General features: G+C 43.2%; 1 protein-coding gene across 3 annotated transcripts; it reads left to right on the forward strand.

The window, feature by feature from the left end:
* The first annotated feature begins 697 nt into the window (after positions 1-697).
* Nono (non-POU domain containing octamer binding) lies at positions 698-26,740 on the forward strand. Of its 3 annotated transcripts, XM_045140778.1 has the most exons (13): positions 698-826; positions 1,522-1,576; positions 6,420-6,473; positions 9,794-9,953; positions 11,688-11,881; positions 13,547-13,848; positions 18,413-18,508; positions 19,396-19,592; positions 20,528-20,612; positions 21,085-21,187; positions 22,041-22,080; positions 24,506-24,615; positions 25,737-26,740. In XM_045140778.1, exons 4-13 carry the CDS (start codon positions 9,803-9,805, stop codon positions 25,869-25,871), a joined length of 1,413 nt encoding a protein of 470 aa, XP_044996713.1. In that variant the 5' UTR covers positions 698-826; positions 1,522-1,576; positions 6,420-6,473; positions 9,794-9,802; the 3' UTR covers positions 25,872-26,740. The 3 variants fall into 3 exon arrangements, with proteins under 3 accessions (XP_044996713.1, XP_004661000.2, XP_044996714.1); XM_004660943.3 differs by lacking the exon at positions 6,420-6,473 and having other exon boundaries at positions 699-826; XM_045140779.1 differs by lacking the exons at positions 1,522-1,576; positions 6,420-6,473 and having other exon boundaries at positions 705-826.
* Positions 26,741-27,056: the final 316 nt, after the last annotated feature.

The following is a 27,056-nucleotide window of genomic DNA, read 5'->3' on the forward strand; positions in this document are numbered from 1 at the left end:
TGCTAGTAAGGTTCTGTGGTTACTATGGACATGAGGGCACTGGATACAGTTCTAAGTAATCACACAGAGATTAAGATGTCAAAATCCCTTGCTCCTTTCTATAACCATAACCGTTGTAGTTGCACTTCCCGGATACCCCTAGCTGCAGAAGAAATTGGAAAGATACAGAATGTCAGAGTGTAAGCTCTAACAAGGAAGTGTGAAAAAAGAAACATGGCGGGGAATTCTTTTTCAATAGCAAATGGCTAGACCTGCTTCATTGAATACAATGACATTGTTAGCCTTGATTCTTGCACAGGCGCAGTGCAGGAATCGTGAACGCACGCCTACGCGCGCATTTTCTCCTCTTTTCTCTCTCTTTTCACTTTCCTCCCCCCCCTTTTTTTCCCCCTCCTTTCCTTTCCCCCTCCCACTACTTGGTCTTTCAGTCTTTTCGTTAAGTCCTTTTACGTCTCTCCTTCCGACCCCCTACCCTCCAGGCCTGCTCCCCCTCCCCCCTTCCTTTTCCGTCTCTCTCGCGCACCGCTTCTTGAGCATGCGCAAATGCTACAAAGCCTAGCTCTTTGTCCCCATCTGCCGTTCACACGAACCCAAGTCTCTGGTATTCGGTAGCCAATAGGATCTAAGAAATGGCGGTAAAATGATTCCGCCTCTGGAGATAAACTTTGATTGGCAGTTCATTTAACCAATTGAGGCTGTAACATTGTATCCCTTGGGAGGCACTGAGCTCCGTCGTCTGGTTTCCGGCGGTCGCGCGCTCTTTTCTCGGGACGGTAGAGGCCGTGCAGCGTCGCTGTTACTTTGAGCAGAGAACTGTCGGTAGGGGGTGAGTTTGGGGACGGCTTGATGCTCGTTTTGGGAGGGGAGGGGGGTTTCTTGAGAAGATCGGCGAAGGAAGAGGCTCGGGCGAGCGTTCCTTGAGAGGATGTTGCTTGCTAGGCCCCATGAGGCCTTGTCCTCGCCGCCGCCGCCTCGCGGTCTCCACAGCCAACCCGCGGGGCCGCAGAGCTCCCAGCTCGCCTCGCGCGGCGCTTTAGCCCCGTTCCCCGTTTCCTTCCCCACCCGGTTTCTTTGTCCTACTCATCCCGGAATGTTTGCGGTGGGAGCAAGTTCGCGGCATTCCAGCCGCCCTGGGCCTAGGGTGTGGGGTCTATTATGCGAAAGCCCTGAAGTCGTGGTTCGGGGGGGAGGAGGAGGAGGAGGAGGAGAAGGAGGAGGCGCTAGGTTGGGACGCTCCTCCTTCCAAGCCCCGCGAGGCCATTAATTCAGAATGGGCAAGTGGGGCCCCTCGAGCGATGTTTCTTTGTCAAAACTCTTCGCTGGGAAGTTCTGCTAATTTATACCCCGTGGCCTTTGCAGCCAAGTTCTTCCGCGCCACCCAGCTTTTTCTCTTAGCTTTTCCAGCCATTTATGGCATCGCTTTTCTAAATGAAACTTAACCGTTAGGGCTTTCCTGCCGAGTATTTCCCACTTTGAGGAAGTCTTGCTGTAAGCTGACACCTTTTCTTTCTTTTTTAACAGAAGGCGAGTTTAGAGAGGACTGGGAGGCACTTTGTTGTATTCAATTGAAGTGAAGGTACGTAGAGGGGTAGGGTTACCAGATAAAAGTGCAGGGTGCTTAGCTGAAAAAAATCTCACAGAGACAAGTTAATTTTTATTACACATTTCGTGGTGCTTATGCTGGACCATTTTTAAAATATTTGAAATTAAAATGTAACTGTGACCTGTGTCTTTTATTTGCATTCATTTATTGACATCTCCGGGGCGCAGTGGTTAGATTTACACTGTATGTTTGTCCAGCTGCCTTATTACAAGAAAAGTCCTACAAAACTCTTAGCAAAGGACCATACTATGTATTTTACAGTTTCCATAGTTCCCAGGTGGCCATTTCAGTCTGGTAAATTTACACTAGAATTCTCCAGCATTGTTCACTAGATTTGATCTTTTTCCTAAAAATTGAGGGAAGCATTGATTTAGTTTTCTGTTATATTTGCTTAGTGTTTGGTCCTGTACCTAAACATTTGTACAGTTTAATTGATGACATTAACTGGAACACCCACCCTATATAGAAACAGGGGTGGTAGTTGCCTTCATGGACAAGTGCTTAATTTGTACCTGAATGCGAGTTAAGTGCTGTTTAGCGTTATCTCATTTAGGTCTTAAAGTAACCTGGCTTGTATGGTCAGTTGAAGGTTTATTTGCTGCATAATAGTTATGAGTTTTAGAGGTTAATAGACTGGATTCCATGGGTAAAGTATTTCTCTAGACATATGGTTTCCATATACAAAAATAACAATAAATAGAAGCACTAAATGAGATAATACAGACTAGCACATTGCTTGGATTTTAATGGTCGATAAATATCTGGCATTATCATTTGACTTGCAGACTATACTTTAAAAAGACAAAATAGAACTTCCCTTGAAATAAATGGTTAGAATAGCCTAACATTTTTGCACCTAACATTGGTTTTTAGGAGTTAGGTTGTATTTACTAGCAAATGTTGTAAATACAGGGTTTTAGGCCATGAAATTTTGCATGGATCTCCAAGATTTTGTTTTCAGATCAGATCTCATTCTGTAGCCTAGTTGGCCTTGAATTTGACACGGCTGCTACTGTCTCCAGAAGTTTGGGAATATGGAATGGTGAGACCAAGCCTGGCTTCTATAAGGATTTCTATTAACATGTAAATATAGGCTGGGCGTGATGGCAAATTCCTTTAATCACACCAGGAGGATCCCTGAGGCCAGCCTAGACTACAGAGTGGTTTCCAGGTCAGACAGGGCTAAGGTGAGACCCTGCCTCACAAAGAGTCAAGTGTGGTGGCTCTCCCCTTTAATTCCAGCACTTCAGTGGGCAGAAGTAGGTAGATCACTGAGTTCAAGGCCAGCCTGGGACTACAAAGTGAGTTCCAGGTCAGCCTGGGTTAGAGTGAAAAAACAGACATGTAAATATATGTTGTCAGTTCCTGAAAGTAATATAAGCTCTGGAGACTGGAGCCACTAATTCCTAAATAAAAGGCTTGGGGAAAATCCAAAAGGTTCCTTGGGTTCTAACCTGACATAAGAGGTAAGATTTAATAGGAGAAATGACCGTGCAGATTATGTGGTTCTGCTGTTGGTCAGTTTGGGGGCCATTGGAAGGGGAATATTTAATTACCTGGATTGGAACAGAAAAAAATAATTTATTCCAATGTCTACCCATCTCTGACTGTTTCTGGGGTGAACTTTAATTTCCTACTTTTAGATTTTTTTTGGTTTATTTTTATTTATTTGAGAACGACAGACAGAGAAAGAGGCAGAGAGAGAGAAAGAGAGAGAATGGGCGTGCCAGGGTCTCCAGCCACTGCAAACGAACTCCAGATGTGTGTCCCCCTTGTGCATCTGGCTAACGTGGGTCCTGGGGAATCGAGCCTTGAACCGGGGTCCTTAGGCTTCACAGGCAAGCGCTTAACCACTAAGCCATCTCTCCAGCCCCTACTTTTAGTGTTTTGTGTGTTTCGAAGTAGGATTTTGCTCTAGCTAAGGCTGACCTGGAATTCACTATGTAGTTTCAGGGTGATGTAGTGGTCCTCCTTCTTTGGTCTTCCCTCTTCCCAGTGTTGGGATTAAAGGCTTGTGCCACCATGCCCAGCAAGAGTCTTGCTCTCTTGAGACATTATGCCAAGTTGGCCTGAGAGGAGAGACTCATTCTACTATCTTAGCCACTTCAGTGTTGAGTTTATTGGCAGGTGCCACCACACCTGGATTTATGAGAGACTAGGATAAAACTCTAGACCTCATGGATGCTAGACAAGCAGTCTACCAACTGAGCCATGTACCTAGCCCTTAGACTTGAGAGAAAGGGGCAGAGAGAAAGAATGGACATGCCAGGGCCTCTAGCCATTGCAAATGAACTTCAAACACATGCGCCCCCTTGTGCATCTGGCTTACGTGGGTCCTGGAGAATGGAACCGGATCCTTTGGCTTTGCAGGCAACCACCTTAACTGCTAAGCCGTCTCTCCACGCTCCCTCTTTTTGCTTTTTCCAAGGTAGTGTCTTGGGCAGGAGAGATGGCTTAGTAATTAGGCACTTGCCTGTGAAGCCTAAGGACCTAGGTTCAATTCTCCAGGTCCCATGTAAATAATATAAGCACAAATTGGCACATGCGTCTGGAGTTCATTTGTAGTGGCTAGAGGCCCTGGCATGTTCTTTCTCTCCCACTCTCTGTCTTTAAAAAAAAAAAAAGGAGTGTCTTGCTCTAGTCAAGGCTGACTTGGAATTCACTATGTAGTCTTATGGTGGCTTCGAAACATGATTTTAAGAAATACACATTTGCTATTAAATTTTCTACATTTGAGCTGGGAGGTAGGAGGATCGCTGTGAGTTAGAGGCCACACTGAGACTACATAGTGAATTCCAAGTCAGCCTGGGCTAGAGTGAGACCCTACCTCGAAAAACCAAAGTAAGTTTAAAAATTACTTTGTGAGCAGAGAGACCTTGGTAAGTCAGGCCTTTAGTGCTTTTTAAAGACAATGAGGCACACAGAATATGTGCACACCAGGACCTCCTGCTACTGTAAACCTGTAGACATGGGCTGCTTTGTGCATCTGGCTTTATATGGGTACTATGGAACTAAACCCCCAGGCCATCAGGGGCTTGCAAGCAAGCACCTTTAACACTGAGCCATCTTTAGCCTCAATTTTTTTTTTTTTTTTTTGGAGGCAGGGTCTCTGTAACTATAGTTACAGGCTGGTTTCAGACTCATGGTAATTCTCTGCCTGCCAAGTCCTGGGATTAAATGCATGCGCCATTACACTGGGCGAAAAGCTAAAAGTAAGAAGCAAAATAAAAACAAAGCTAAATAGTAAAAGCAACCAAAACTGTGATGGTAGGGAATCATTTAGTAAGTTTTTGTATATCCAGGTGGACTTTATATAGCCATTTAAAATTCTTTTAACACAGAAATGATGAACAGCTGAACATCCAAAGTGCATTATACCAGTTACTGAAATGATAATGCATTGAAAAGCAAAAAAGGGAAATAGTGGCAAAATAATTTAATTGCAGATATGCCCAAAGCTTTATCTGATTACAATGGTGGAAAATTGGAAGCAACTTGTGTACAACATAGAAGGGGCTTGGTTGGCAGCTGAATACTATGTCTATTAATAGTAAAGGTTTCATGGAAGTTGTTGATGTATCATAAAGAAGGAAAAGGCCAAAAAAAGAGAGAAGAAATAAAGCCGGGTGTGGTGGCGCACACCTTTAATCCCAGCACTCAGGAGGCAGAAGTAGGAGGATCGCCGTGAGTTCGAGGCCACCCTGAGACTCCATAGTGAATTCCAGGTCAGCCTGGGCTAGAGTGAGACCCTACCTCGGAAAAACAAAAAAAAAAAAAAAAAAAAAAAAAGAAGGAGGAAAAGGTAGAGAGAAAAAAAGAAGGAAAAGTGTTACAGAATAGTTTCTAAGCTGCCATGGTGGCTCAAACCTTCACTTGGGAGGTTGAGGTAGGATTGTTGAGTTCAAGGTCAGCCTAGGTTAGAGGGAGACTTTGCCTCAAAAGTGTCACTCAGCCATTTCAGGCAGTTGAACAATTGAAAAGCCTACCAGTCAGCCACCCACATAAAGCTGGGTGCAGAAAAAGTGGTGCATGTGTCTGATGTTCATTTGCAGGAGCAAAAAATCCCAGACACATACAGTCCAAGCAAGGCAGAAGTATAGAATCACCGAGTTCAAGGCCACCCTGAGACTACATAGTGAATTGTAGGTCAACCTGGGCTAGAGCAAAACCCTACTTTAAAAAAGCCAAAAAGAAAAAAAGTATAGTCCCATATATTCAACTAAAACCAACAGTTAAGGCTTTATCACAGTTCCTTCATCTGAGAAGTAATTTCCTCTTGTGAAGATATAGAATGTTACTAATGCAATATTTGTAAAAGGGTGCTTTTTTGTTTGAGTGCATATCACATCATGTTTGTGGCAGTCAGGACAGCTTGAGTGTCTTAAACCTTGTTTTCAAACAAGGTTTTTATTTTATATTATTTTTGAGGTAGGGTCTCATTGTGGCCCAGGCTGGCCTGGAATTCACTATGTAGTCTTAGGGTGGCCTCAAACTCATGGCAATCCTCCTACCTCTGCCTCCTGAGTGCTGGGATTAAAGGCGTGTGCCACCGCACCCGGCACAAACAAGGTTTTAAAACATGCTTTATAGAATGTTTGTGTCTCATACCCATGAAAGAATACGTTTTTATTCTTTCTTTTCCTTCACATTACCACATACAACTAGGGTCAAGTGGAGGTCTCACAGATACCACATCTGTACACAGTTGCACTGAAACTGTTAAGTTGGCTTTTAAGTCTTCTCAAATGTAAAAAGGTTAATTTGGCTTTTAAGTCTTCTCAAATGTAACAAGTATTTTTTTTCAATATACAACTAGGGTCAAGTGGAGATCTCATAGAGACCACATCTGTAACACAGTTGCACTGAAACAGTTAAGTTGGCTTTTAAGTCTTCTCAAATGTAAAAAGGGTTTATTTTTTTCCCCAATATTTATTTACTAGAGAGAATGGGCAGGGTGGAGTCTCTAGCCATTGCAAGGAACTCCAGAGGCATGCACTACCATGTGCGGGTACTAGGGAATAGAACCTGGGTCCTTAGGCTTTACAGGCAAAGTGCCTAACTGCTAAGCCGTCTCCAAGCATTATAATGAGGTTTTAAAACATACTTTATGAAAGCAAGACTTATTCTCTCTGAATGCCAGGCTAGCTGGTCTCTGAGCTTCTGGGTGATTCTCTTGTCTCTGCCTCCCTTCTCACTGAAGGTATGCAGGGATTGCAGATGCTAGGGCTTTTACATATGTGTTAGAATCTGAATTCAGGTACTCACACTTGTATAGCAAGTGACTTTATCAATTAGGCTATCTCATCACACAATCTTCAGTTTTTAAGTGATGAGTTAGAAATTTCCCTTTTTCGAATTTCAAAGGGGAAAAAGGGGGAGGGGGTATTACCATGGGATATTTTTTATAATCATGGAAAATGTTTAATAAAATTGAGAAAAAATTAAAAATATAATTAAAAAAAAGAAATTTCCTTTTTTCCTTCCTTTTTGCTTTTTCCAAGGTAGGGTCTTAGTCTAGCCCACACAGACCTAGAATTTACTATGTAGTCTCAGGCTGACCTTGAACGCATAGAGATCCTCTGACCTCTGCCTCCCAAGTGCTGGGATTAAAGGCATATGCCACCATGCCCGGCTCATGTACCACTTTTTGTGTCTTGCTTTGCATGGGTTCTGGAGAGTTGAAGCTGGGATGGCAAACTTTCAAGCAAGTGCCATTAACCTCAAGAGCCGCCTCCTCAGCCCCCAAGATTTTCATTCTAAAATTGTCATCCAGTTGGGTGTGGTGTTATACACCTTTAAACCCAGCTCAGGAGAACTTGACTCAGGAAGAGCTTCATGAGTTAAAGGCTAGCCTGGGTCACAGAGTTCCATATCAGCCTAGGCTAGGCAGGGGTGAGACCCTGCCTCTAAAAAAAATAAACAGATTTAGTGGGGCACACCTTTAATCCCAGTACTCTGGAGGCAGAGATAGTAGGATCAATAAGTTCAAGTCCAGCCCGAGACTACATAGTAAATTCTAGGTCAGCCCGAGCTAGAGTGAGGCCCTACTTGAAAAACCAAAAGGAAAACAGTCATTTTTTAGCCTGGTGTAACGTACATGTTTATAATCCCAACATTTGGGAGATGGAGGCAAGAGTATCAAGGTTTCTAGGCCAGGGGCTGGAGAGGTGATTCAACAGTTAAGGCACTTGCTTGCAAAGCCTAATGGTTCAGGTTCAGTTCCTCAGTAACCCATAAAGCCAGATGCACAAAGTGGCACATGCATCTGGAGTTCCTTTGTAGTGGAGAGAGACCCTGTTATGCCCATTCTCTCTGCCTCTCTCTGCAAGAGTTCTAGGCCAGCCCCTGCTACATATCAGGTTTTATAAGTTCTATCCCTACCCTGGTCACTAACCCTAGTGAGATGCCTATGATATATGTTTTTTTTTTAATATTACTTAGGTAGTCAGGTGTTTATTTAGTGCTTACTATATCCTAATGAGTTAGTGTTTCACATTCCCATAGCCATATTCAGAGATTGGTATTTATTTTTTATTTTGGGTTTTTGAAGGTCGGGTCTCACTCTAGCTCAGGCTGACCTGGAATTTACTATGTAGTCTCAGGGTGGCCTTGAATTTATGGCAATCCTCTTTCCTCTGCCTCCCAGAGTACCAAGATTAAAGGCATGCACTACCACACCCAGCTTGTGTTTAGCTTTTTGAGATAGGGCTTCACTCTAGCCTAGCCTGACCTGGAATTCACTATAGAGTCTCAGGTTGCCCTCCAACTCCTACTTCTGCCTCCCAAGAGCTGGGATTAAAGGCATGTGTCTCCATGCCTGGCTGAGACAGATTTTTAAAATATATATTTATTGAGAGAAAGAAAAAAAGAATGGAGGTATGCCAGGGCCTCTAGTCACTGCAAACAAACTCCAGATGCATGTACTACCCCATGCACCGGGCATTGTGTGGGTACTGGGAAATTAAACATGGGTCTTTAGGCCTTGCGGGCAAGTGCCTTTACCAACTGAGCTCTCTCTCCAGCCTGGAGACAGGTATTTATCTGCTGCTTTATGATATCAGAAGAAATGAGTATAGAATTACTATATAATACATCATATTATATAGTATTAGGCCCTTGATTCATCCAAACCTAAGTCTGTTAAACGCACAACCCATACTTTCCTCACTGTTTATGGTGAACTTCCTTTGGATTGTGTTTGGTGTTAGAGAATAAGACTTGATGAGTCATCATGTTTCAATTTTGTTTTTCTTTTGCTATTACATTTCTTTGTCTTAGGTTGGCTTGGAACTCAGGATATACTCCAGGCTGACTTCAAACTCATAATAATCTTGCCTCTAGAGATCTGGGATTATGGGGAAGATGAGCCACCATGCCTGGCTAGCTTTTATTTTTAAAATGCTCTTTAGAGCCTGGCATGGGAGCTCACACCTGTAATCTCTGCACGCAGGAGGCAGAGGTAGGGGAATTGCCACCCTGAGACTACATAGTGAAATCCAGGTCAGCCTGAGCTAGAGTGAAACCTTACCTCAAAAAGCCCACTCCCCCCAAAAAGGCTCTTTGATGTGTAATAGCGCCAATTTTGTAGAAATATTTTTTTGAGACCAGATCTTAAATAGTCCAGGCTGGCCTAGAACTCAATCTTGCTTTCGCTTCCTGAATGTCTCAACATTTCAAGTGTTGGGATTGTAATGGTATATCACCATACCTTGCCAGAGAGTTCTTCGAATTAAAGTAGTTTTTATTTGAGAGCAACAGACAGAGAGAGAATGGGTGTGCCAGGGCCTTCAGCCACTGCAAACTCCAGACGTGTGCACCCCCTTGTGCATCTGGCTAACGAGGGTCCTGGGGAATCAAGCCTCGAACCAGGGTCCTTAGGCTTCACAGGCAAGCGCTTAACCTCTAAGCCATCTCTCCAGCCCATAAAGTAGATTTTTTAAGTCATTTTACAAAATGTGCCTACCCAGTACTACCTACTTGGTTTTAGGTTAAGTGTTATAGACTGAACTCGGAGCCTTGTTCATGTATTTTTAGATTTTCAAATTGTACTTCTTTGCACTAGTTGTTGAGGATAACCCATTGTTCGGATCAGGCAAAAGGTGCCAAAAGTGATTGAATGGCATACATATTAATTATCAAGAAAGTGACTATCACTTTGAGTATATTTGAATGTACACTTTTTCATTTTAGGGTGCAAAAATGCAGAGCAATAAGACTTTTAACTTGGAAAAGCAGAACCATACTCCAAGGAAGCACCATCAACACCACCACCAGCCACACCACCAGCAGCAGCAGCAGCAGCCACCACCACCCCCAATACCTGCAAATGGGCAGCAGGCCAGCAGCCAAAGTAAGTAGATGCTAGGTGATGGTATACAAGTAGGTTCCCTGTTGATTTCTTTTCTCTCAGGTATATGTGAATACGCCTTTATGGCTCACCATTTATTTAATGGGCAATATGATGAAAAGGGGCTGATCCCTGAAGTAAAGGGAGCCATTTTAGGACAACAGTAGAATATAACATGCTCTGCCTTATTGGCACAATGTGCTACAAAACAGATGGCTATATGTAGTGTGGTTTTTTCAGATAGTACTCAGAGAACATAGAACAAGTCTTTAATGCTTACTGGGGAGCTGCAATAACTACTAACCATAAGGCTTAGCCTGGGGCCTGTGCCAGCCCTTTTTAAATTTTTTTTTTGTTTATTTGAGAATGACAGAGCGAAAGAGGCAGTTAGAGAGAGCCAGGGCCTCTAGCCACTGCAAACGAACTCCAAACGCATGCGCCCCCTTGTGCATCTAGCTGACGTGGGTCCTGCGAAATTGAGCCTCGAACCGAGGTCCTTAGGCTTCACAGGCAAGCGCCTAACCACTAAGCCGACTCTCCAGCCCTATTTTTCTTTTTTTTTTTTTAAAGTTTTATTTTTTGTTTTTTCAAGGTAGGGTCTCAACTCTAGCCCAGGCTGACCTGGAATTTACTCTGTATTCTCAGGGTGTTCTTGAACTCATGGCAATCCTACCTCTGCCTAGCAAGTGCTGGAATTAAAGGGTGTGACACCACACTGGGCTAAAAGAAACTTTTTTTTTTTTTTTTCGAGGTAGGGTCTCACTGTAGCCCAGGCTGACCTGGAATTCACTATGGAGTCTCAGGGTGGCCTCGAACTCACAATCCTCCCACCTCTGCCTCCCAAGTGCTGGGATTAAAGGCATACACCACCACGTCCGGCTAAAAGAAACATTTTTTGAAAGAAATATTTATTTGAGAGAGAGGCATAAAAAAAGAGGGACAGAATGGGTGTGACAGGGCCTCTAGTAACTGCAACTCAAGACACATGTGCCGCCTTGTGCTTCTGGCTTATGTGGGTCCTGGGAAACCTGGGTCCTTTGGCTTTGTGGGCAAGCACCTTAACTGCTAAGCCAACTCTCCAGCTCTAAAAAAAAAAAAAAACAACAACAACAAAAAACGATTCTTTTGTTAAACTTTTTTGTTGTTGTTTTTCGAGGTAGGGTCTCACTCTAGCCCAAGCTGACCTGGAATTCACTATGGAGTCTCAGGGTGGCCTCGAACTCATGGCAATCCTACTACCTCTGCCTCCCGAGTGCTGGCATTAAAGGCATGTACCACTATGGCCGGCTAAACTTTTTTTTTTTTTTGACAACTTCCAAATCTGATTTTTTATTCAAGGTAGGGTTTCACCCTAGCCCAGGCTGACCTGGAATTCACTGTGTAGTGTCAGGGTGGCCTTGAACTCACTTAAATCCTTCTACATCTGCCTCCCAACTGCTGGGATTAAATCCATGTGCCACCATACCCAGTGAAAGAGGACTCTTTAAATTGCTTAATTTTTTTTCCTCTTAGGCTGGTAGCTTCTGTGTTGTGCCTGTCTTAGCTTGGTTTCTAGCCCATAGTAGAGCTGTTGAGAAGTTATCCCAGGTGTCTGCATACTGCATTCACATTCTAAGATGGAATTTGCTAATGAGTTGGATAGACTACATTGGGAAGTAGTGTTTGTCTTCTATATAGCAATTATGTTGACTGTGCTCTCTGAGAATTTGTGATTTTTCTCCCTAATTTTTCTCTCAGATGAAGGCTTGACTATTGACCTGAAGAATTTTAGGAAACCAGGAGAGAAGACCTTCACCCAACGTAGCCGTCTGTTTGTGGGCAATCTTCCCCCTGACATCACTGAGGAGGAAATGAGGAAACTATTTGAGAAATATGGGAAGGCAGGGGAAGTTTTCATTCACAAGGATAAAGGCTTTGGCTTTATTCGCTTGGTAAGCAGCTGTCAGCCTTGGGAAGGGGCAGGAGAGATGGCTCAGCAGTTAAGGCGATTGCCTGAAAGGTAGGAGAACCTGGTGAGTGATAAATAGGGAAAAGGAGGCAGTGGAAAGAGTTCTTAGATTGTGTTAATAGCTTGCTTTTAATAAAACAAAAAGTAGATTTATTGTCTTCTGTTTGTTTTATTTGGTTTTTCTTTTTTTTCTTTTTTTGTTGTTCATTTTTTATTTATTTATTAAGACTGACAGACATAGGAAGAAAGACAGATAGAGGGAGAGAGAGAGAATGGGCACGCCAGGGCTTCCAGCCACTGCAAACGAACTCCAGACGCGTGCGCCCCCTTGTGCATCTGGCTAACGTGGGACCTGGGGAACCGAGCCTCGAACCGGGGTCCTTAGGCTTCACAGGCAAGCACTTAACCGCTAAGCCATCTCTCCAGCCCTTTATTTGGTTTTTCAAGGCAGGTTATTGCTCTAGCCCAAGCTGGCCTGGAATTCACTATAGTCTCAGGCTAGCCTCAAACTCACAGCGATCCTACCTTAGCCTCTGAGCATTGGGATTAAAGGCATGCACTACCACACGCTGCTAGATTTATTTATTTGTTGTTTTGTTTTTCAAGGTAGGGTCTCACTCTGCCCAGGCTGACTTGGGAATTCACTTTGTCCTGTCAGGGTGGCCTTGAACTCAAGGTGATCCTCCTATCTCCCAAATGCTGGGATTAAAGGCATGCACCACCACACCCAGTTATTTATTTTTGAGGTAGGATCTCACTCTAGCCCATTCTGAGCTGAAATTCACTATATTGTCTCAGGCTGGCCTGGAACTCACAGAGATCTTCCTGCCTCTGCTTCTGCCTCCCTGGTGTTAGGATTAAAGGCATGTACCACATGTCCAACAAATTTATTTTTAACATTTTTATTTTTTGTTTATTTTTATTTATTTATTTGAGAGCGACAGACAAAGAAGGTGGTGGGGGGAGAGAGAGAGAATGGGTGCCTCAGGGCATCCAGCCAGTGCAAACGAACTCCAGACACGGGTGCCCCCTTGTGCTTCTGGCTAATGTGGGCCCTTGGGAATCGAGCCTCAAACTGGGGTCCTTAGGCTTCACAGGCAAGCGCTTAACCACTAAGCCATCTCTCCAGCCCCCAACAAATTTATTTTTAATTGAGAAAAAAATTAATTGGACTGGAGAGATGACTTAGCAGTTAAGGCTTGCAATTCCTCAGGACCCATGTAAGCCAGATACATGAGGGGATGCATGCATCTGGAGTTTGTTTGCAGGGGCTGGAGACCCTAGCACGCCCATTCTCTCTCTCACACACACCTTCTCTCTGCCTCTGTCTTTCAAATGAACAAATAAAAAATAATAAAAAAGTATTTATTTGTGTGTTGAAAGAGAGAATGGTGAAGCCAGGACCTCTAGCTACTGCAAGTGATCTGCACACCTTGAGCATTTGGCTTATGTGGGTCCTGGGAAATCAAACCTGGGTCCATTGGCTTTGCAGGCAAACACTTGAACTGCTAAGCCATCTCTCCAGCCCTTCCTTATTTTTTTTTTAACATGCTTATTGTCAGTTTGGGGGAGAGTGAGACTTTTTTTGATAGCTGCTCAGATAGTCTTTGTTAAACTGAGTAATTCTTATTTTCCTTTTTCCCTTTAGGAAACAAGAACCCTAGCAGAAATTGCTAAAGTGGAGCTAGACAATATGCCGCTCCGTGGAAAGCAGCTGCGTGTGCGCTTTGCCTGCCATAGCGCATCCCTTACAGTTCGCAATCTTCCTCAGTACGTGTCCAACGAACTGTTGGAAGAAGCCTTTTCTGTGTTTGGCCAGGTTGAAAGGGCTGTTGTTATTGTGGATGACCGAGGAAGGCCCTCAGGCAAAGGCATTGTTGAGTTCTCAGGGAAGCCAGCTGCTCGGAAAGCTCTTGACAGATGCAGTGAAGGCTCCTTCCTGCTAACCACGTGAGTAGAGTTTTTCAGAAATAAACCTTGGAAAAAACAAAAACAAACAAACAAACAAAAAAAAAGAGAAATAAACCTTGGGTTCCATCCCAGCTTGGTGGCACACACCTGTAATCACAACACTTGGGGATGGAGTCAAGAAGATCAGAAGTTTAAGTACATAGCAAGTTTGAGGGCCAGTCTGTCCTTCATGAGACACTGCCTCAAAAAAGACTTGGGTGGGGCTGGAGAGATGGCTTAGTGGTTAAGCGCTTGCCTGTGGTGCCTAAGGATGCTGGTTCGAGGCTCGATTCCCCAAGAACCACGTAAGCCAGATGCACAAGGGATCACATGCATCTGGAGTTTGTTTGCAGTGGCTGGAGGCCCTAGTGTACCCATTCTCTCTCTATATCTGCCTCTTTCTTTGTCTGTCGCTCTCAAATAAACAACAAAAAAAAAATTAAAAAAAGACTTGGGTGTGGGATGCTAAGAGATGGATGAAAGGTTAAAGACACTTGCAAACTCTGCTGGCTCAGGTTCAGTTCTTAAGCCACCCATATAAAGCCAGATACAAAAATTAACACACAGGTGTGGCTTTCCATTGGCAGCAAGAAACCTTAATGCATCATTACACACGTGTGTGCAAATAATTTTTTTCTTTGTTTTACCTTGTTTATTCATTTCTTTTCCTTCAAGGTAGGATCTCACTCTAGCCCAGGCTGACCTGGAAGTCACTATGTAGTCTGAGTCTGGCCTCGAACTTTCAGTGATCTTCCCTAGTGCTGGGATTAAAGGTGGGCACCACCACACCTGGCTTTATTTTTTCATTTCATCTTTCAAAATTTATTTATTTATTTGAGGTGGTACCTCATTCTAGCCTAGGCTGTCCTGGAATTCACGCTGTAGTTTCAGGGTGGCCTTGAACTCACAGTGATCCTCCCAAGTGTTGCGATTAAAGGCATGTGCCACTATGCCTTCTGTTTTTTAATTGACACCTTCCATAATTATAAAAAATAAGCCATGATAATTCCCTCCTCCAGCAAATATTTTTAAACTTTATTTATTTATTTGAAAGAAAGAAAAAGAGGCAGAAAAGAGAGGGAGAGAGAAAATGGGCACACCAGGGCCTCCAGACACTGCAGACAAACTCCAGATGCATGCACCCCCTTGTGCATCTGGCTTACATGGTTCCTACAGAATCAAACCAAGGTCCTTTGGCTTTGCAGGCTAATGCCTTAACCCCTAAGCCGTCTCTCCAGCCTGCAAATAATTTTTCTTTGTTTGACAGAGTCTCACTCTAGTCCAGACTGGCTTTGAACTTATAGCAATTCTCCTACCTATGTTTCCCAAGTGCTGGGATTAAAGGCCTGTGCCGCCAGGCCTGGTGCAAATATTTTTTGTTTTGTTTTGTTTCTTTTATTGTTTTTTTTTTTTTTTTTTTTTTTTTTTTTTTTTTTTTTGAGGCAGGGTCTTAACTGTAGCTCAGACTGACCTAGAATTTACTATGTAGTCTCAGGGTGGCCTTGAATTCACTGCAGTTCTCCTACCTCTGCCTCCCGAGTGCTGGGACTAAATTTTTAAATTTAAAGACCTTATACTCGGTTTTTTCTTAGTGTTGTCAATATAGCCTTAAAATTAGTGGAAGTGCTATGAAGATAAAGAACACTAACCTTTTCACTGGGCATAGTGACATATACCTAATGGGAGCATTTGGGAGTTGGAAGCAGGAAAATCATGGATTCAAGGCCACCCTATGCCACATAGCAAGACCCTGTCCTAAAAAGCCAGGCATGGTGATGCCTGTCTCAGCATTTGTGAGGTAGCGATAGGAGAATCTGGAGTTACAGGTCACCCTTAGCTACATGGGTTTGAAAATTAGCCTGGGGTATGTGAGACCCTGACACAAATAAAAAAAGAGATAAAACACCTTTCCTTTAGCTATTTAATTAGTATTAAGTCTCTCTTTACTTGGAAGTTTTAGAAGTTTGACAAAATTATTTGTGAATATAATATCTCTTAATCTAATTTTTTCTGGCATTGTAAAGATAGTAAATGCTTAATATACACTTATATTTTTTTCATTTTTCAAGGTAGGATTTCACTACATAGTTCCACTTGAATGCTGGGATTAAAGGCATGAACCATCATGCTTGGCTACCTATCTAGGTTTTTTTTTTGGGGGGGGGTTCCAAGGTATCTTAGGCTGACCTGGAATTCACAGTGTAGTATCAAGGTGGCCTCGAACTCTCAACGATCCTCCTACCTCTGCCTCCGGATTTCTGGGATTAAAGGTATGTGCCACCATATTTTTTGTTAAATTTTTTATTATTATTATTATTTATTTGAGATAAACAGAATGGGCATGCCAGTGCATCCAGCCACTTCATGGGTAAGGGGGAATCAAACCCTGGTCCTTAGGCTTTTCAGGCAGGTGCCTTAACTGCTGAGCCATCTCACTAGTCCTACTTTAAACTTTTTGAGGTTATATTTAGAGATCTGAAACCCAGCTCTCTCTGAACCACTAAAGGCTTGGTTATGTGGTGGGCAGAAAAACTACTTCAGCTTCAGAAAGCTGGGTATGATGGTGCATGCCTTTAATCCCACCATTTAGGAGGCAGAGGTAGGAGGAATAGCCGAGTTTGAGGCTACTCTTAGAATTCCTGGTCAGCCTGAGCTAGAGTGAGACCTTACCTCAATACCAAAAGAAAAGAAATGAAAACTACTTCAGAAATAATGTTTAACTTGATGTGGTTTGTGTATCTTATCCTAATACTTGGGAGGCTTAGCATTACTATAGGAGTAAGGGCCAGCCTGGGCTATATTATGAACTCCTAAGACTCCCCTCCCAAAAAATGTTTTTTTCCTTTGAGGAAGGCTAGTTGAGGCTGGCCTTCAACTTGCTCTGTAGCCCAAGGAAGGCAGCAGACCTACGGTGAATTCTTCCTATGTGCTGGGATCAAAAGCATGTACCACCACCACACCTGGCTGTTGTTTTTTAAGAGCAAAGTGATGGTAAAGCTTTGAATACACTGACAAATGAGCAGTGGACCACTGAAGTAGAAGATACTCAAGGACCCCAAGAGTATCTTTTTCAGGGTGAAGTAGGGTCTTACTATAGCCCAGGCTGGCCTCAACTCAGAACAATCTTACTTTGCCTCTCAAGTGCTGGGATTAATGTCCCACCACATTTGCCTACAAAAGTGTTATGTTTATTTTTTCTTCCACTGAGGCGTTTTATTCAGTCCTGCTTTCTTTACACATCTAGAAAAAGAATCACAGGATTTTCCCTCCTGTGTGTTTTGGTCTTGGTTCATCATGGTCCATGATGCCAGCTGAGGTTGTCAGTACTCATAATGAAACCAAACTGACGGGATGGCAGCAGATTATTCTGTCATTTTCTAAATCTTTGAGTTGTATATCAAATCTGGGGTTGATCACTCCACACTTGTTTAACCTGCTGGTGAGGCTTACAACAATTTTCCCAGTTCTGTGATCATCACTGATTTCAAACTTGCCAATGTAACCATGCTTCATGATCACTGTTAGAAGCCAGACAAGGACTTTGAAGCACAGCCTAATAAGGACCTGGCATTTGCCTGCCCCCCCCACTTTGGTTTTTTGAGGTACGGTCTCATTCTGGTCCAGACTGACCTGGAATTAACTATGTAGTAGTCTCAGGGTAGCCTCGAACTCACGTGATCCTCCTCCCTCTGCCTCCTGAGTGCTGGTATTAAAGGCATGCACAACTACGCCTGGCTGCCACTCTGTTTTTTAAAATATATTTTATTTATTTATTTGAGACAATTGGAGAATAGGCATGGCAGGGCCTCCAGCCACTGCAAAACCGAACTCCAGATGCTCCCTTGTGCATCTGGCTTACATGGGTCCTGGCGAGTCGAACCGGGGTCCTTAGGCTTCGCAGGCAAACGCCTTAACTGCTAAACCAGCTCTCTCCAGCCCTCTTTATTTATTTGAGAGCGACAGACAGAGAAAGAGGCAGATAGAGAATGGGCACACCAGGGCCTCCAGCCACTGCAAACGAACTCCAGACACATGCACCCCTTGTGCATCTGGCTAACGTGCGTTATGGGGAATTGAGCCTCAAACCGGGGTCCTTAGGCTTCACAGGCAAGCGCTTAACTGCTAAGCCATCTCTCCAGCCCCCTCTTTAAAATAAATAAATAAATAAACTTTTATTGGGTAAAAAAGAAAAGAAGAAAGTCTGGTGTATCAGGCCTGCATCCCAAAGGTCAGGATCTCAGGCATGATGATGGCATGGAAAGATGGTGGAAAGAGCACAAAAGTGTTTTTTTTTTGTTGTTTGTTTGTTTTTTGTTTTCTAAGGTAGGGTCTCACTCTAGCTCAGGCAGACCTGGTATTAGTCTCAGGGTGGCCTCAAACTCATGGTGATCCTCCTACCTCTGTCTTCTGAGTGTTGGCATTAAAGGTGTACACTACCACACCCATTCAACAAAAGGTTTTAATTGTCCAGTTCTGACCTCTTATTAATTCATTGTGCCAATTGCAGGCATAGTGAGGATACCCAGTAGGGGTGGTTTCATTAACACTGACTTTCTTTTCCCAGATTTCCTCGCCCTGTGACTGTGGAGCCCATGGACCAGCTAGATGATGAAGAGGGACTTCCAGAGAAACTGGTTATTAAAAACCAACAATTTCACAAGTATGTGGTCCCAATAAATTCCTTATTTGGTATTTTCCTATTTGTTTTGTATGTAGTGATATGAATTAAATACAGGGCCTACGTGTTCATCGTATATTCCACCACTAAGCTATACTGTCAGCATCTAGGTGTTTGAAGAAACATATTCTTTAGTAGTGTGAGAGAGTGGGCACACCAGGGTCCTCTAGGCACTGCAAATGAACTCCAGACACGTGTGCCACCTTGGATATCTGTTGTACGTGGGTTCTAGGGCATTAAACCTTGGTCCTTGGCTTCTCAGGCAAGTACATTAATCTCTAAGCCATCCTTCCAGCCGTGAAAAGACTTAAAATTGTGTTTAAGCTGTGTGCAGTGTTGCATGCCTTTAATCCCAGGACTCAGGAGGCAAAGGTAGGAGGATTGCTGTTAGTTTGAGGCCTGACTGGCACTACAGTGTTAATTCCAGGTCAGCCTGGCCTACAAAAATGTGTTTAAAAGTGGCAAGTATTAGCTGGGCATGGTGGTATATGTTTTTAATCCTAGCACTCAAGAGGCAGAGGTAGGAGGATTACCATAAGACTAGATAGTGAATTTGATGTCACCCTGAGCTAGAGTGAGACCTTACCTCACATTCCCCCACCCCTAAAAAATAGTGGCAGGTCTTAAGCTGAGCATCCACCTATATTCCCTATGTCTTGAGTGGCCGAGGTTGGAGGATCACCCTGGGCTACAGAGTGAATTCCAGGTCATTCTGAACTAGAGTATGGCTTGGTTTCAAAACAGCAACAAACAAACAAACAAAAGCAAGGTCTTTGCTGTATGTGTTTACTGACACTCACTTGGCCCTCAGAAAGAATTTGATGTTTGAAGTCTTGAACAAAATTGGTAATTCCGAATATTATCTATAGGGAGCGAGAGCAGCCACCCAGATTTGCACAGCCTGGCTCCTTTGAGTATGAGTATGCCATGCGCTGGAAAGCACTCATTGAGATGGAGAAGCAGCAGCAGGATCAGGTGGACCGTAACATCAAGGAAGCTCGTGAGAAGCTGGAAATGGAGATGGAAGCAGCTCGCCATGAGCACCAGGTCATGCTAATGAGGCAGGGTAAGTTTAGGCCTACAAATCTCAAAGAAAGTGTCATAGCTCCTCTCCACCCCCACAGAAGTTCCTTTGTGTCCCTCAGTTTAAAAAAAAAAAAAAAAGGATTTGCCAGGTGTGGCAGTGCACATCTTTAATCCCAGCACTTGGGAGGCAGAGGTAGGAGGATGGCCATGAGGCCACCCTGAGACTACATAGTGAATTCCAGGTCAGCCTGGCCTAGAGTGAGACCCTACCTCAAAAACAAAATAAAACAAAAAAAGATTAGGGGCTGGAGAGATTGCTTAGTGATTGATTGAGGTGTTTGCCTGCAAAGCCAAAGGACCCAAGTTTGATTCTCCAGGACCCACGTTAGCCAGATGCACAAGGGGGTGTATGCATCTGGAGTTTGTTTGCAGTGGCTGGAGGCCCTGGTGCGCCCACTCAATCTCTCCCCCTCCCTCTTTCTCCGTCAAATAAATAAAATATTTTTTAAAAGATTAATGCCAAGTATGATGGTGCACACTTAGGAGGCTGAGGTAGGAAGACCAAAATGTGTTTGAGGCCAGCCTGAGGCTGCATAGTCAATTTTAGGACAGGTTGGGCTAGAGTGAGACTCTAGTGAAAAAAAAAAAAGACTTAAGCACCCACCCTCCCTCCAGCTCCATCCCCCCCCCCCAAAAAAAAAAGCCCTTAAATCTCCTTTTCTCTGTGTGTGTTTTTGTGGTAGTGTAGCACAGGCTGACCTGGAACTCACCCTGTAGTCCTGGGATGGCCTCACTCACAGCAGTTCTCTTACCTCTGCCTCCCAAGTGTTGTCTCCCAAAGTGTGCACCATCACACCCAGCTTTCTGACATTTTGTTGAATGGTCGCTAGGATTATATAACCTCTTTACTGTCTTAATGTTTATGGGAATTGAGCATGCATGAAGAAAATGAAAAGTGCTCTCAATGTTCTTCAGACTTGATGAGGCGCCAAGAAGAACTTAGGAGAATGGAAGAGCTGCATAACCAAGAAGTTCAGAAGCGAAAGCAGCTGGAACTCAGGTAACTCATTTACTTGAACCCTCTTTTTTTTCGGACAAATCTAAAAGTTAATTTCTCTTTCTGGCTACCACCATACTGCCTAATACACTTCGAAAATTTTGGCAAGATTTTTTTTTTCAAGCTAGGGTCTCATTCTGGCCCAGGCTGACCTGGAATTCAGTATGTACTTTCAGGGTGGCCTCAAACTCACGGTGGTCCTCCTACCTCTGCCTCCCAAGTGCTGAGATTAAAGGCATGTGCCAACATGTCCAGCTGTTGGCAAGATTTTTTCTTCCCAGCTTTAAGAATTAATTAGGTGTGCCCTAAAAAAAAAAAAGCAGCTGATTTATTTTGTCTTTTGATTTCTTTGTGAATTGTTTTGGTTCTCAGTGAGTTGTAATAGTTTTCAGTAGGCTTGTCTTGGCTCAGTCTTCTATTACAGTAATCTCATGTTCTGGAATACCTTTATCTTAAAATACCTCTAACCCTATAGGCAGGAGGAGGAGCGCAGGCGCCGTGAGGAAGAAATGCGACGGCAACAAGAAGAAATGATGCGACGACAGCAGGAAGGATTCAAGGGAACCTTCCCTGATGCGGTATATACCCAATATGTCCATGGTGTGCTAGACCAGTCATGATATAGCAAACATACCATAAAATAGCTGTTAACACACAAGGTTATGACCACCTCTTTTAAAAAAAAATATTTGAGAGAGAGGGAAAGAAAGAGGCAGATAGAATGAATGTATCAGGGCCTCGAGCCACTGTAAATGGACTCCAGATGCATGCACTACCTTGTGCATCTGATTTTACGTGAGTACTGGGGAATTGAACCTGGGTCCTTTGGCTTTGCTGGCAAGTATCTTAACTGCTAAGTCGTCTCTCCAACCCCATGACCACTTTTTCTGTGTAGTAAAACTTCTTTTAGATAGAAAAGTTGGTAGGGAAGTGATTTAAGTAAGATTTAAAGTGGGGAGGTTGCTTGACTCTGGTGGGATGAAAAACTGGGACCACTGTATACCATGCATACCCAGTAACCATAGGATGAAGTCAGTTAAGTCCTGTTATTGACTTGGCTAGTCTAGTCTGCTGGATACCTAGGAGAAATGAACTGTCAACTTCTTGCTGCACCTGTTTTTTCATAATAGGAAATTATTAAGAAAGTATGGAATGGGCATGGCAGGGCCTCTTACCACTGCAGATGAGCTCTAGATGTATGTTCCACTTTGGGCATCTGGTTTTACATGAGTACTAGGGAATTGAACTTGGGCCAGCTGGTTTTATAAGCAAATGCTTTTAACTGCTGAGCCATCTTGTTAGCCTCCTAATGGGAAATTCTAATCTGTTGTAGTAGATGTGTAACCTTAATTCACTGTACAAGTAGCATGGGTGTATTAGTGTTCTTAGTTTGGTCTCTGTATAGAGTGCATGGTCTGTTTTATTTTTCAGAGAGAGCAAGAGATACGGATGGGCCAAATGGCTATGGGAGGTAAGGACCTAAGTAAAATGGTTCTGTTTTTTTCAAAGAAAAACCCAAGATAAGGGTGTGTCGTCTTCTTAGTCATTGTGCTTAAAGTGTTTTATAATTTTTTTTTATTAGTTTTGTACTCAGCGTATACAGTCAAGTTGGTACCATTGTTAGCCTACTCCCTGTGCTCCCCCTTATATCATTTTTTTGATAGTTGCACAATTTTTTTCTCAATTTTTATTAACATCTTCCATGATTATAAAAAATATCCCATGGTAATACCCTCCCTCCTCCACTTTCCCCTTTGAAGTTCCATTCTCCATCATATCCCCTCCCCATCTCAATCAGTCTCTTTTTTTATTTTGATGTCAATATAATCTTTTTTAAAGATAGGGTCTCATTCAAGTCCAGGCTGAACTGGAACTCATTCTGTAATCCTAGGCTGGCCTCATTCATTGATCCTCCTTATCTCTGCCTCCCAAGTGCTGGGATTAAAGGCATGTGCCACCACACCTGGATTTTCTTTTTTAAAATATTTAATTTTATTTATTTACTAGAGACTGAGACAGGGGGAGAGAATGGGTGTGACAGGGCATCCAGCCCCTGCAAATGAACTCCAGATACATGCATCCCCTGTGCTTCTGGCTTACGTGGGTCCTGGAGAATCAAACGGGATCCTTTGGGTTTACAGGCAAATGCCTTAACTGCTAAGCCTTCTCTCCAGCCACTTAATTTCATTTTTTAACAATTTCATACATGTAATCGTGTAGTTTGATCATATTTAACACCATTACCCTCTCTTATCTCCTACTTTCAAAAAAATTATCTATTTGAGAGAGAAAGAGGCAGAGACAATGGGTGCTTCAGTACCTCTAGCCACTGCAAACAAACTCCAGACAAATGCACCATCTTGTCCATGTGCCTCATGTAGGCACTGAGGCTTCACATGCAAGTGCTTAACTGCTAAGCCATCTCTCCAGCCAGCCCTCTCCATATTAAATATTTTTATTTTGGGGGGGGTTTGTTTTTCGAGGTAGAGTCTCACTCTACCTGAGGCTGACCTGGAATTCACTATGGAGTCTCAGGGTGGCCTTGAACTCTTGGCAATCCTTCTACCTCTACTTCCCAAGTACTGGGATTAAAGGCATTCATGTACCACCATGCCTGGCCTTAATATTTTATTTTATTTATGTATTTATTTGAGACAGAGAGAATGAGTGTTCCAGGAGGGCTTCTAGCCACCGCAAACAAATTACAGATGCATGTGCGACATTGTGCCACTGGCCAATGTGTGTCCTGGGGAATCCCCTTGGGTCCTGTGGTTTGCAGGCAAGTGCCTTAACCACTAAGCCATCCCTCCAGTCCTCCTTCCCAGCTAACTTTTTTTGCCATTTTCATGTGTATGTAAGTGTAAAACCCACTGATTTTAATTAGGATTGCCTGCATGATTGTGGGTAAGGGATTATTTAATGCGCCATAGGCAACTTCCCAGTGACTAAAACACTGAAAAACATGCCTCTCTAGCAAGTATTAACTACCAGTATGCTCTTGGTGGGCACACAGGGCAGCAGGTGGCGTATGAGCCTCTCCCCCTTCATCGTGATAGAGGAAACCTCAGCTGATGTGAGTTCATCATGGCCATGTTGCTTCCAATAGATAGCATTCCACTATAACTCCTCACCATCCTTTGGCTGGAAATTCTTTTTGCCTCCTTTCTTTGAGCTTTCTGGAGACTCAGAGGGTATGGTTTATATGTTCCAGTTAGTTCCAGAACAGTCATCTTAGCATTTTTTTTCGAGGTAGTCTCGGGGTGGCCTCACACTCATGGTGGACCACTGACCTCTGCCTGCTGAGTGCTATGATTAAAGGTGTGTGCCACCACGCCTGGCTTATTCTTACCACTTTTGACAGTTGTGCGTCATTATTAGCTCTTGCCAAATGCAGAAAGAAACTGCAAAACGTCTGTGATTGAGGCTGAGAAGAGCACTAATTTACGAATATAGGCATAAATACTTAGAAGATATAAAATAACTTCAACTAAGACCCCAACTGTTGGGGGGTAGTGGCACATACTTTAATCCCAGCACTTAGAAGGAAGAGATAAAAGGATGATCTCAGTGAATTCAAGACCACCCTGAGACTGTAGAGTCAGCCCAGGCTAGAACAAGACTCTACTGTGAAAAACCAATAAAATAAAATAAAAACAACTGCTTCAGAAGACAAAAGGAGAGCAAACAGGCACAACAGTAATAGAACTGTCTGATTTTTGGGGGGTTGGACCTAGAGAGCTATTTAGCTTCTCCTGCCTAGTCCAAGTTTAAATTACCAACATTTTCAGAAACATTGGTAAAGGACGGATTGCCATCCTTTATATGTAAATCTCATAAAATTGTTTGGTATAGAGAGACTAACACTATCCTATATAACTGATAATTGTTCTTTTTAGGTGCTATGGGAATAAACAATAGAGGCGCTATGCCTCCTGCTCCTGTGCCAACTGGTACTCCAGCTCCTCCAGGACCTGCCACTATGATGCCGGATGGAACCTTGGGATTGGTAATAAATTGTACATCCTTGTAGTGACCATAAATGGTGATAGAAGAAAAGGCTTTACCTTTCCAACTCCTGGGTTTATTTTGATTTTGCTACAGATATTCATGGAAGCATGAAATGTAATATTCAGATCTTGGGGGTGGGTATCTAGAATTGAATCCAGGATATGAGTACTTGAAGTACTAGATCTATAATATGCCATATCCCTGGTCCTTAATTTTTTTAATAAATTTTGAACAAATTCTGTATCAAATTTGATATTTTCATCTTAGACTTCAGCAACTGCCTCTGTCTGACTGCCAGCCTGATTATTTGCTCCCCTTGGTGTTCAAGTTTTATTTTGGAGGAAAATCAAGGAAGGCATTTTCACATAAAAACAGTGTGAGGGCTGGAGAAATGGCTTGGTGGTTAAGCGCTTGCCTGTGAAGCCTAAGGACCCACATTAGCCAGATGCACAAGGGGGCTCATGCGTCTGGAGTTCGTTTGCAGTGGCTGGAGGCCCTGGCTTGCCCATTCTCATTGTCTCTTTCTGCCTCTTTCTCTGTCACTATAAAATAAATAAAAATTTTAAAGTATATTTAAAAAAGTGTGAGCCAGGGGTCATGGTGCACACCTTTAATCTCCTCACTCCAGAGGCAGAGGTAGAAGAATCATGAGTTCAAGGCCAGCCTGAGACTATAGAGTGAATTCCAGTTCTGCCTGGACTAGTGCAAGACCCTACTTCAAAACACCCTTCTAAAAAAGTGTGAATTCAAAGGCTTCATGGCTCCTACAGTTAAAAAGTTCTGATTCTAGTGTCAAACTGGATAGGTTTAAAAGATTGCTAGAGAGTGATGGCCTACCCTTCCTACCTCAAAATAATATGTAGATAGAACATAGCCAACTTAAGGATTTAGTGGTGATACTTAGTGAAAAAACACAGATAAAATGTTACAGATAGGATGATTGTGTGGCCCCATGGCTGACCTTATCCACTAGAGCTCTAAACAGACTTGGCTACCAACTTCTAGAATTTAGGAGCCTTTAATAGTTTAGTAGAAATGGCTTCCAGTGGCAAGATCATATGAAAAGGAAGCTCAGGACTGACAAGTTCTCTTGTAACATTGCTCTATTTCTCTTTTAAGACTCCACCAACAACTGAACGTTTTGGCCAAGCTGCTACAATGGAAGGAATTGGGGCAATTGGTGGAACTCCTCCTGCATTCAACCGTGCAGCTCCTGGAACCGAATTTGCTCCAAACAAACGTCGCAGATACTAATAAAGTTGCAGTGTCTAGATTCCCACACCCTTAAAAGAAGGACCCTTTTTGGACTAGCCAGAATTCTACCCTGGAAAAATGTTAGGGATTCCTCCCAATAGATAGGTCTTCCCTGCCTGTATTACTCTAGGGAGTATGCTTGGAGGCAGAGGGCAAGGGAGGGTGGTATGTAACAAACCAAGATCTGTGTGGTGTACTATACTGTTCAATCAATTCTGTGTGGTGCATTCCTGAAGTTTTGTGATTGTTGAGGAGCTGGGGAACCATAGGAAAGTGGACTCAGAACCCCAGTAATCGTAATCATTCCTTGTTTTGTCCACCATGTTTTAATTGCTTTTCCATCTTTATACCCCTGAGCCCTAGAGACACTGCCACATATGCCACAAAATCAACATCTCCCCATGACCTAGCCCCATTCCTCCATTTGCTCCCAGGTGAGAATTCAGACAAATGTCCACAGAGGTTACAGCACACACACGGTTCTGTTATCTCCCATATATTTCCCCTTCATGTCCTAAGGAAGACATTTTCTCTTAGATTTTCATTTTAGTATATCTTAAAAAAAATCTTTGTGTTAACTTGCCTCTTTTTCTTGGGTGATAAACACCCAAGAATGACCCTTTTGTGTCTATGATGTTGCTGTTCGCAGCTTTTCTTGATAGGCCTATTACAATCTTGGGAACAGGGTTGCTGTGTACTGAAGGTCTGACAGTAGCTCTTAGCCTTGCCTATCTTAGGTAGTTATGCTGTGCATTTTTTTATTGGTGTACCATGTTTGATTTGTCCCTGATACCTTACATTTGGAGTTTTTCTGAGAAATTGAGCAGTAATGCAGCATTACCTTATTAAAATACATTTAAGCCTTTTAATTTTCTGTGCGCTTTTTGAAGGGGAAGGGAGGGAGGGGAATATTGTCTTGGGATGAACAGCAGGTTGTATAAAGGTAATTCTTGATCTTTTGATTGAAATCTATATGGACAAGCATGGAGACGAGATGGGTGAAATGCAGGTAAGGTTAACAGGGATCAGTGCTGTTGGATCACATGGAAGTAGCAATGGCGGGAAAGCTCTGAAAGGAAGGCATTATGTCTACATGGAGTTGTGTATGTTGGGGGGGGGGCGAAGAGTCTCAACTAATAGTTGTTTCTGAGCAGCTGCTGGTATGTCAGAGGCTTGGAATTGGTA

The sequence above is a fragment of the Jaculus jaculus genome, chromosome X (assembly GCF_020740685.1).
Source record: "Jaculus jaculus isolate mJacJac1 chromosome X, mJacJac1.mat.Y.cur, whole genome shotgun sequence".
In the NCBI taxonomy this organism is placed as follows: Eukaryota; Metazoa; Chordata; class Mammalia; order Rodentia; family Dipodidae; genus Jaculus; species Jaculus jaculus.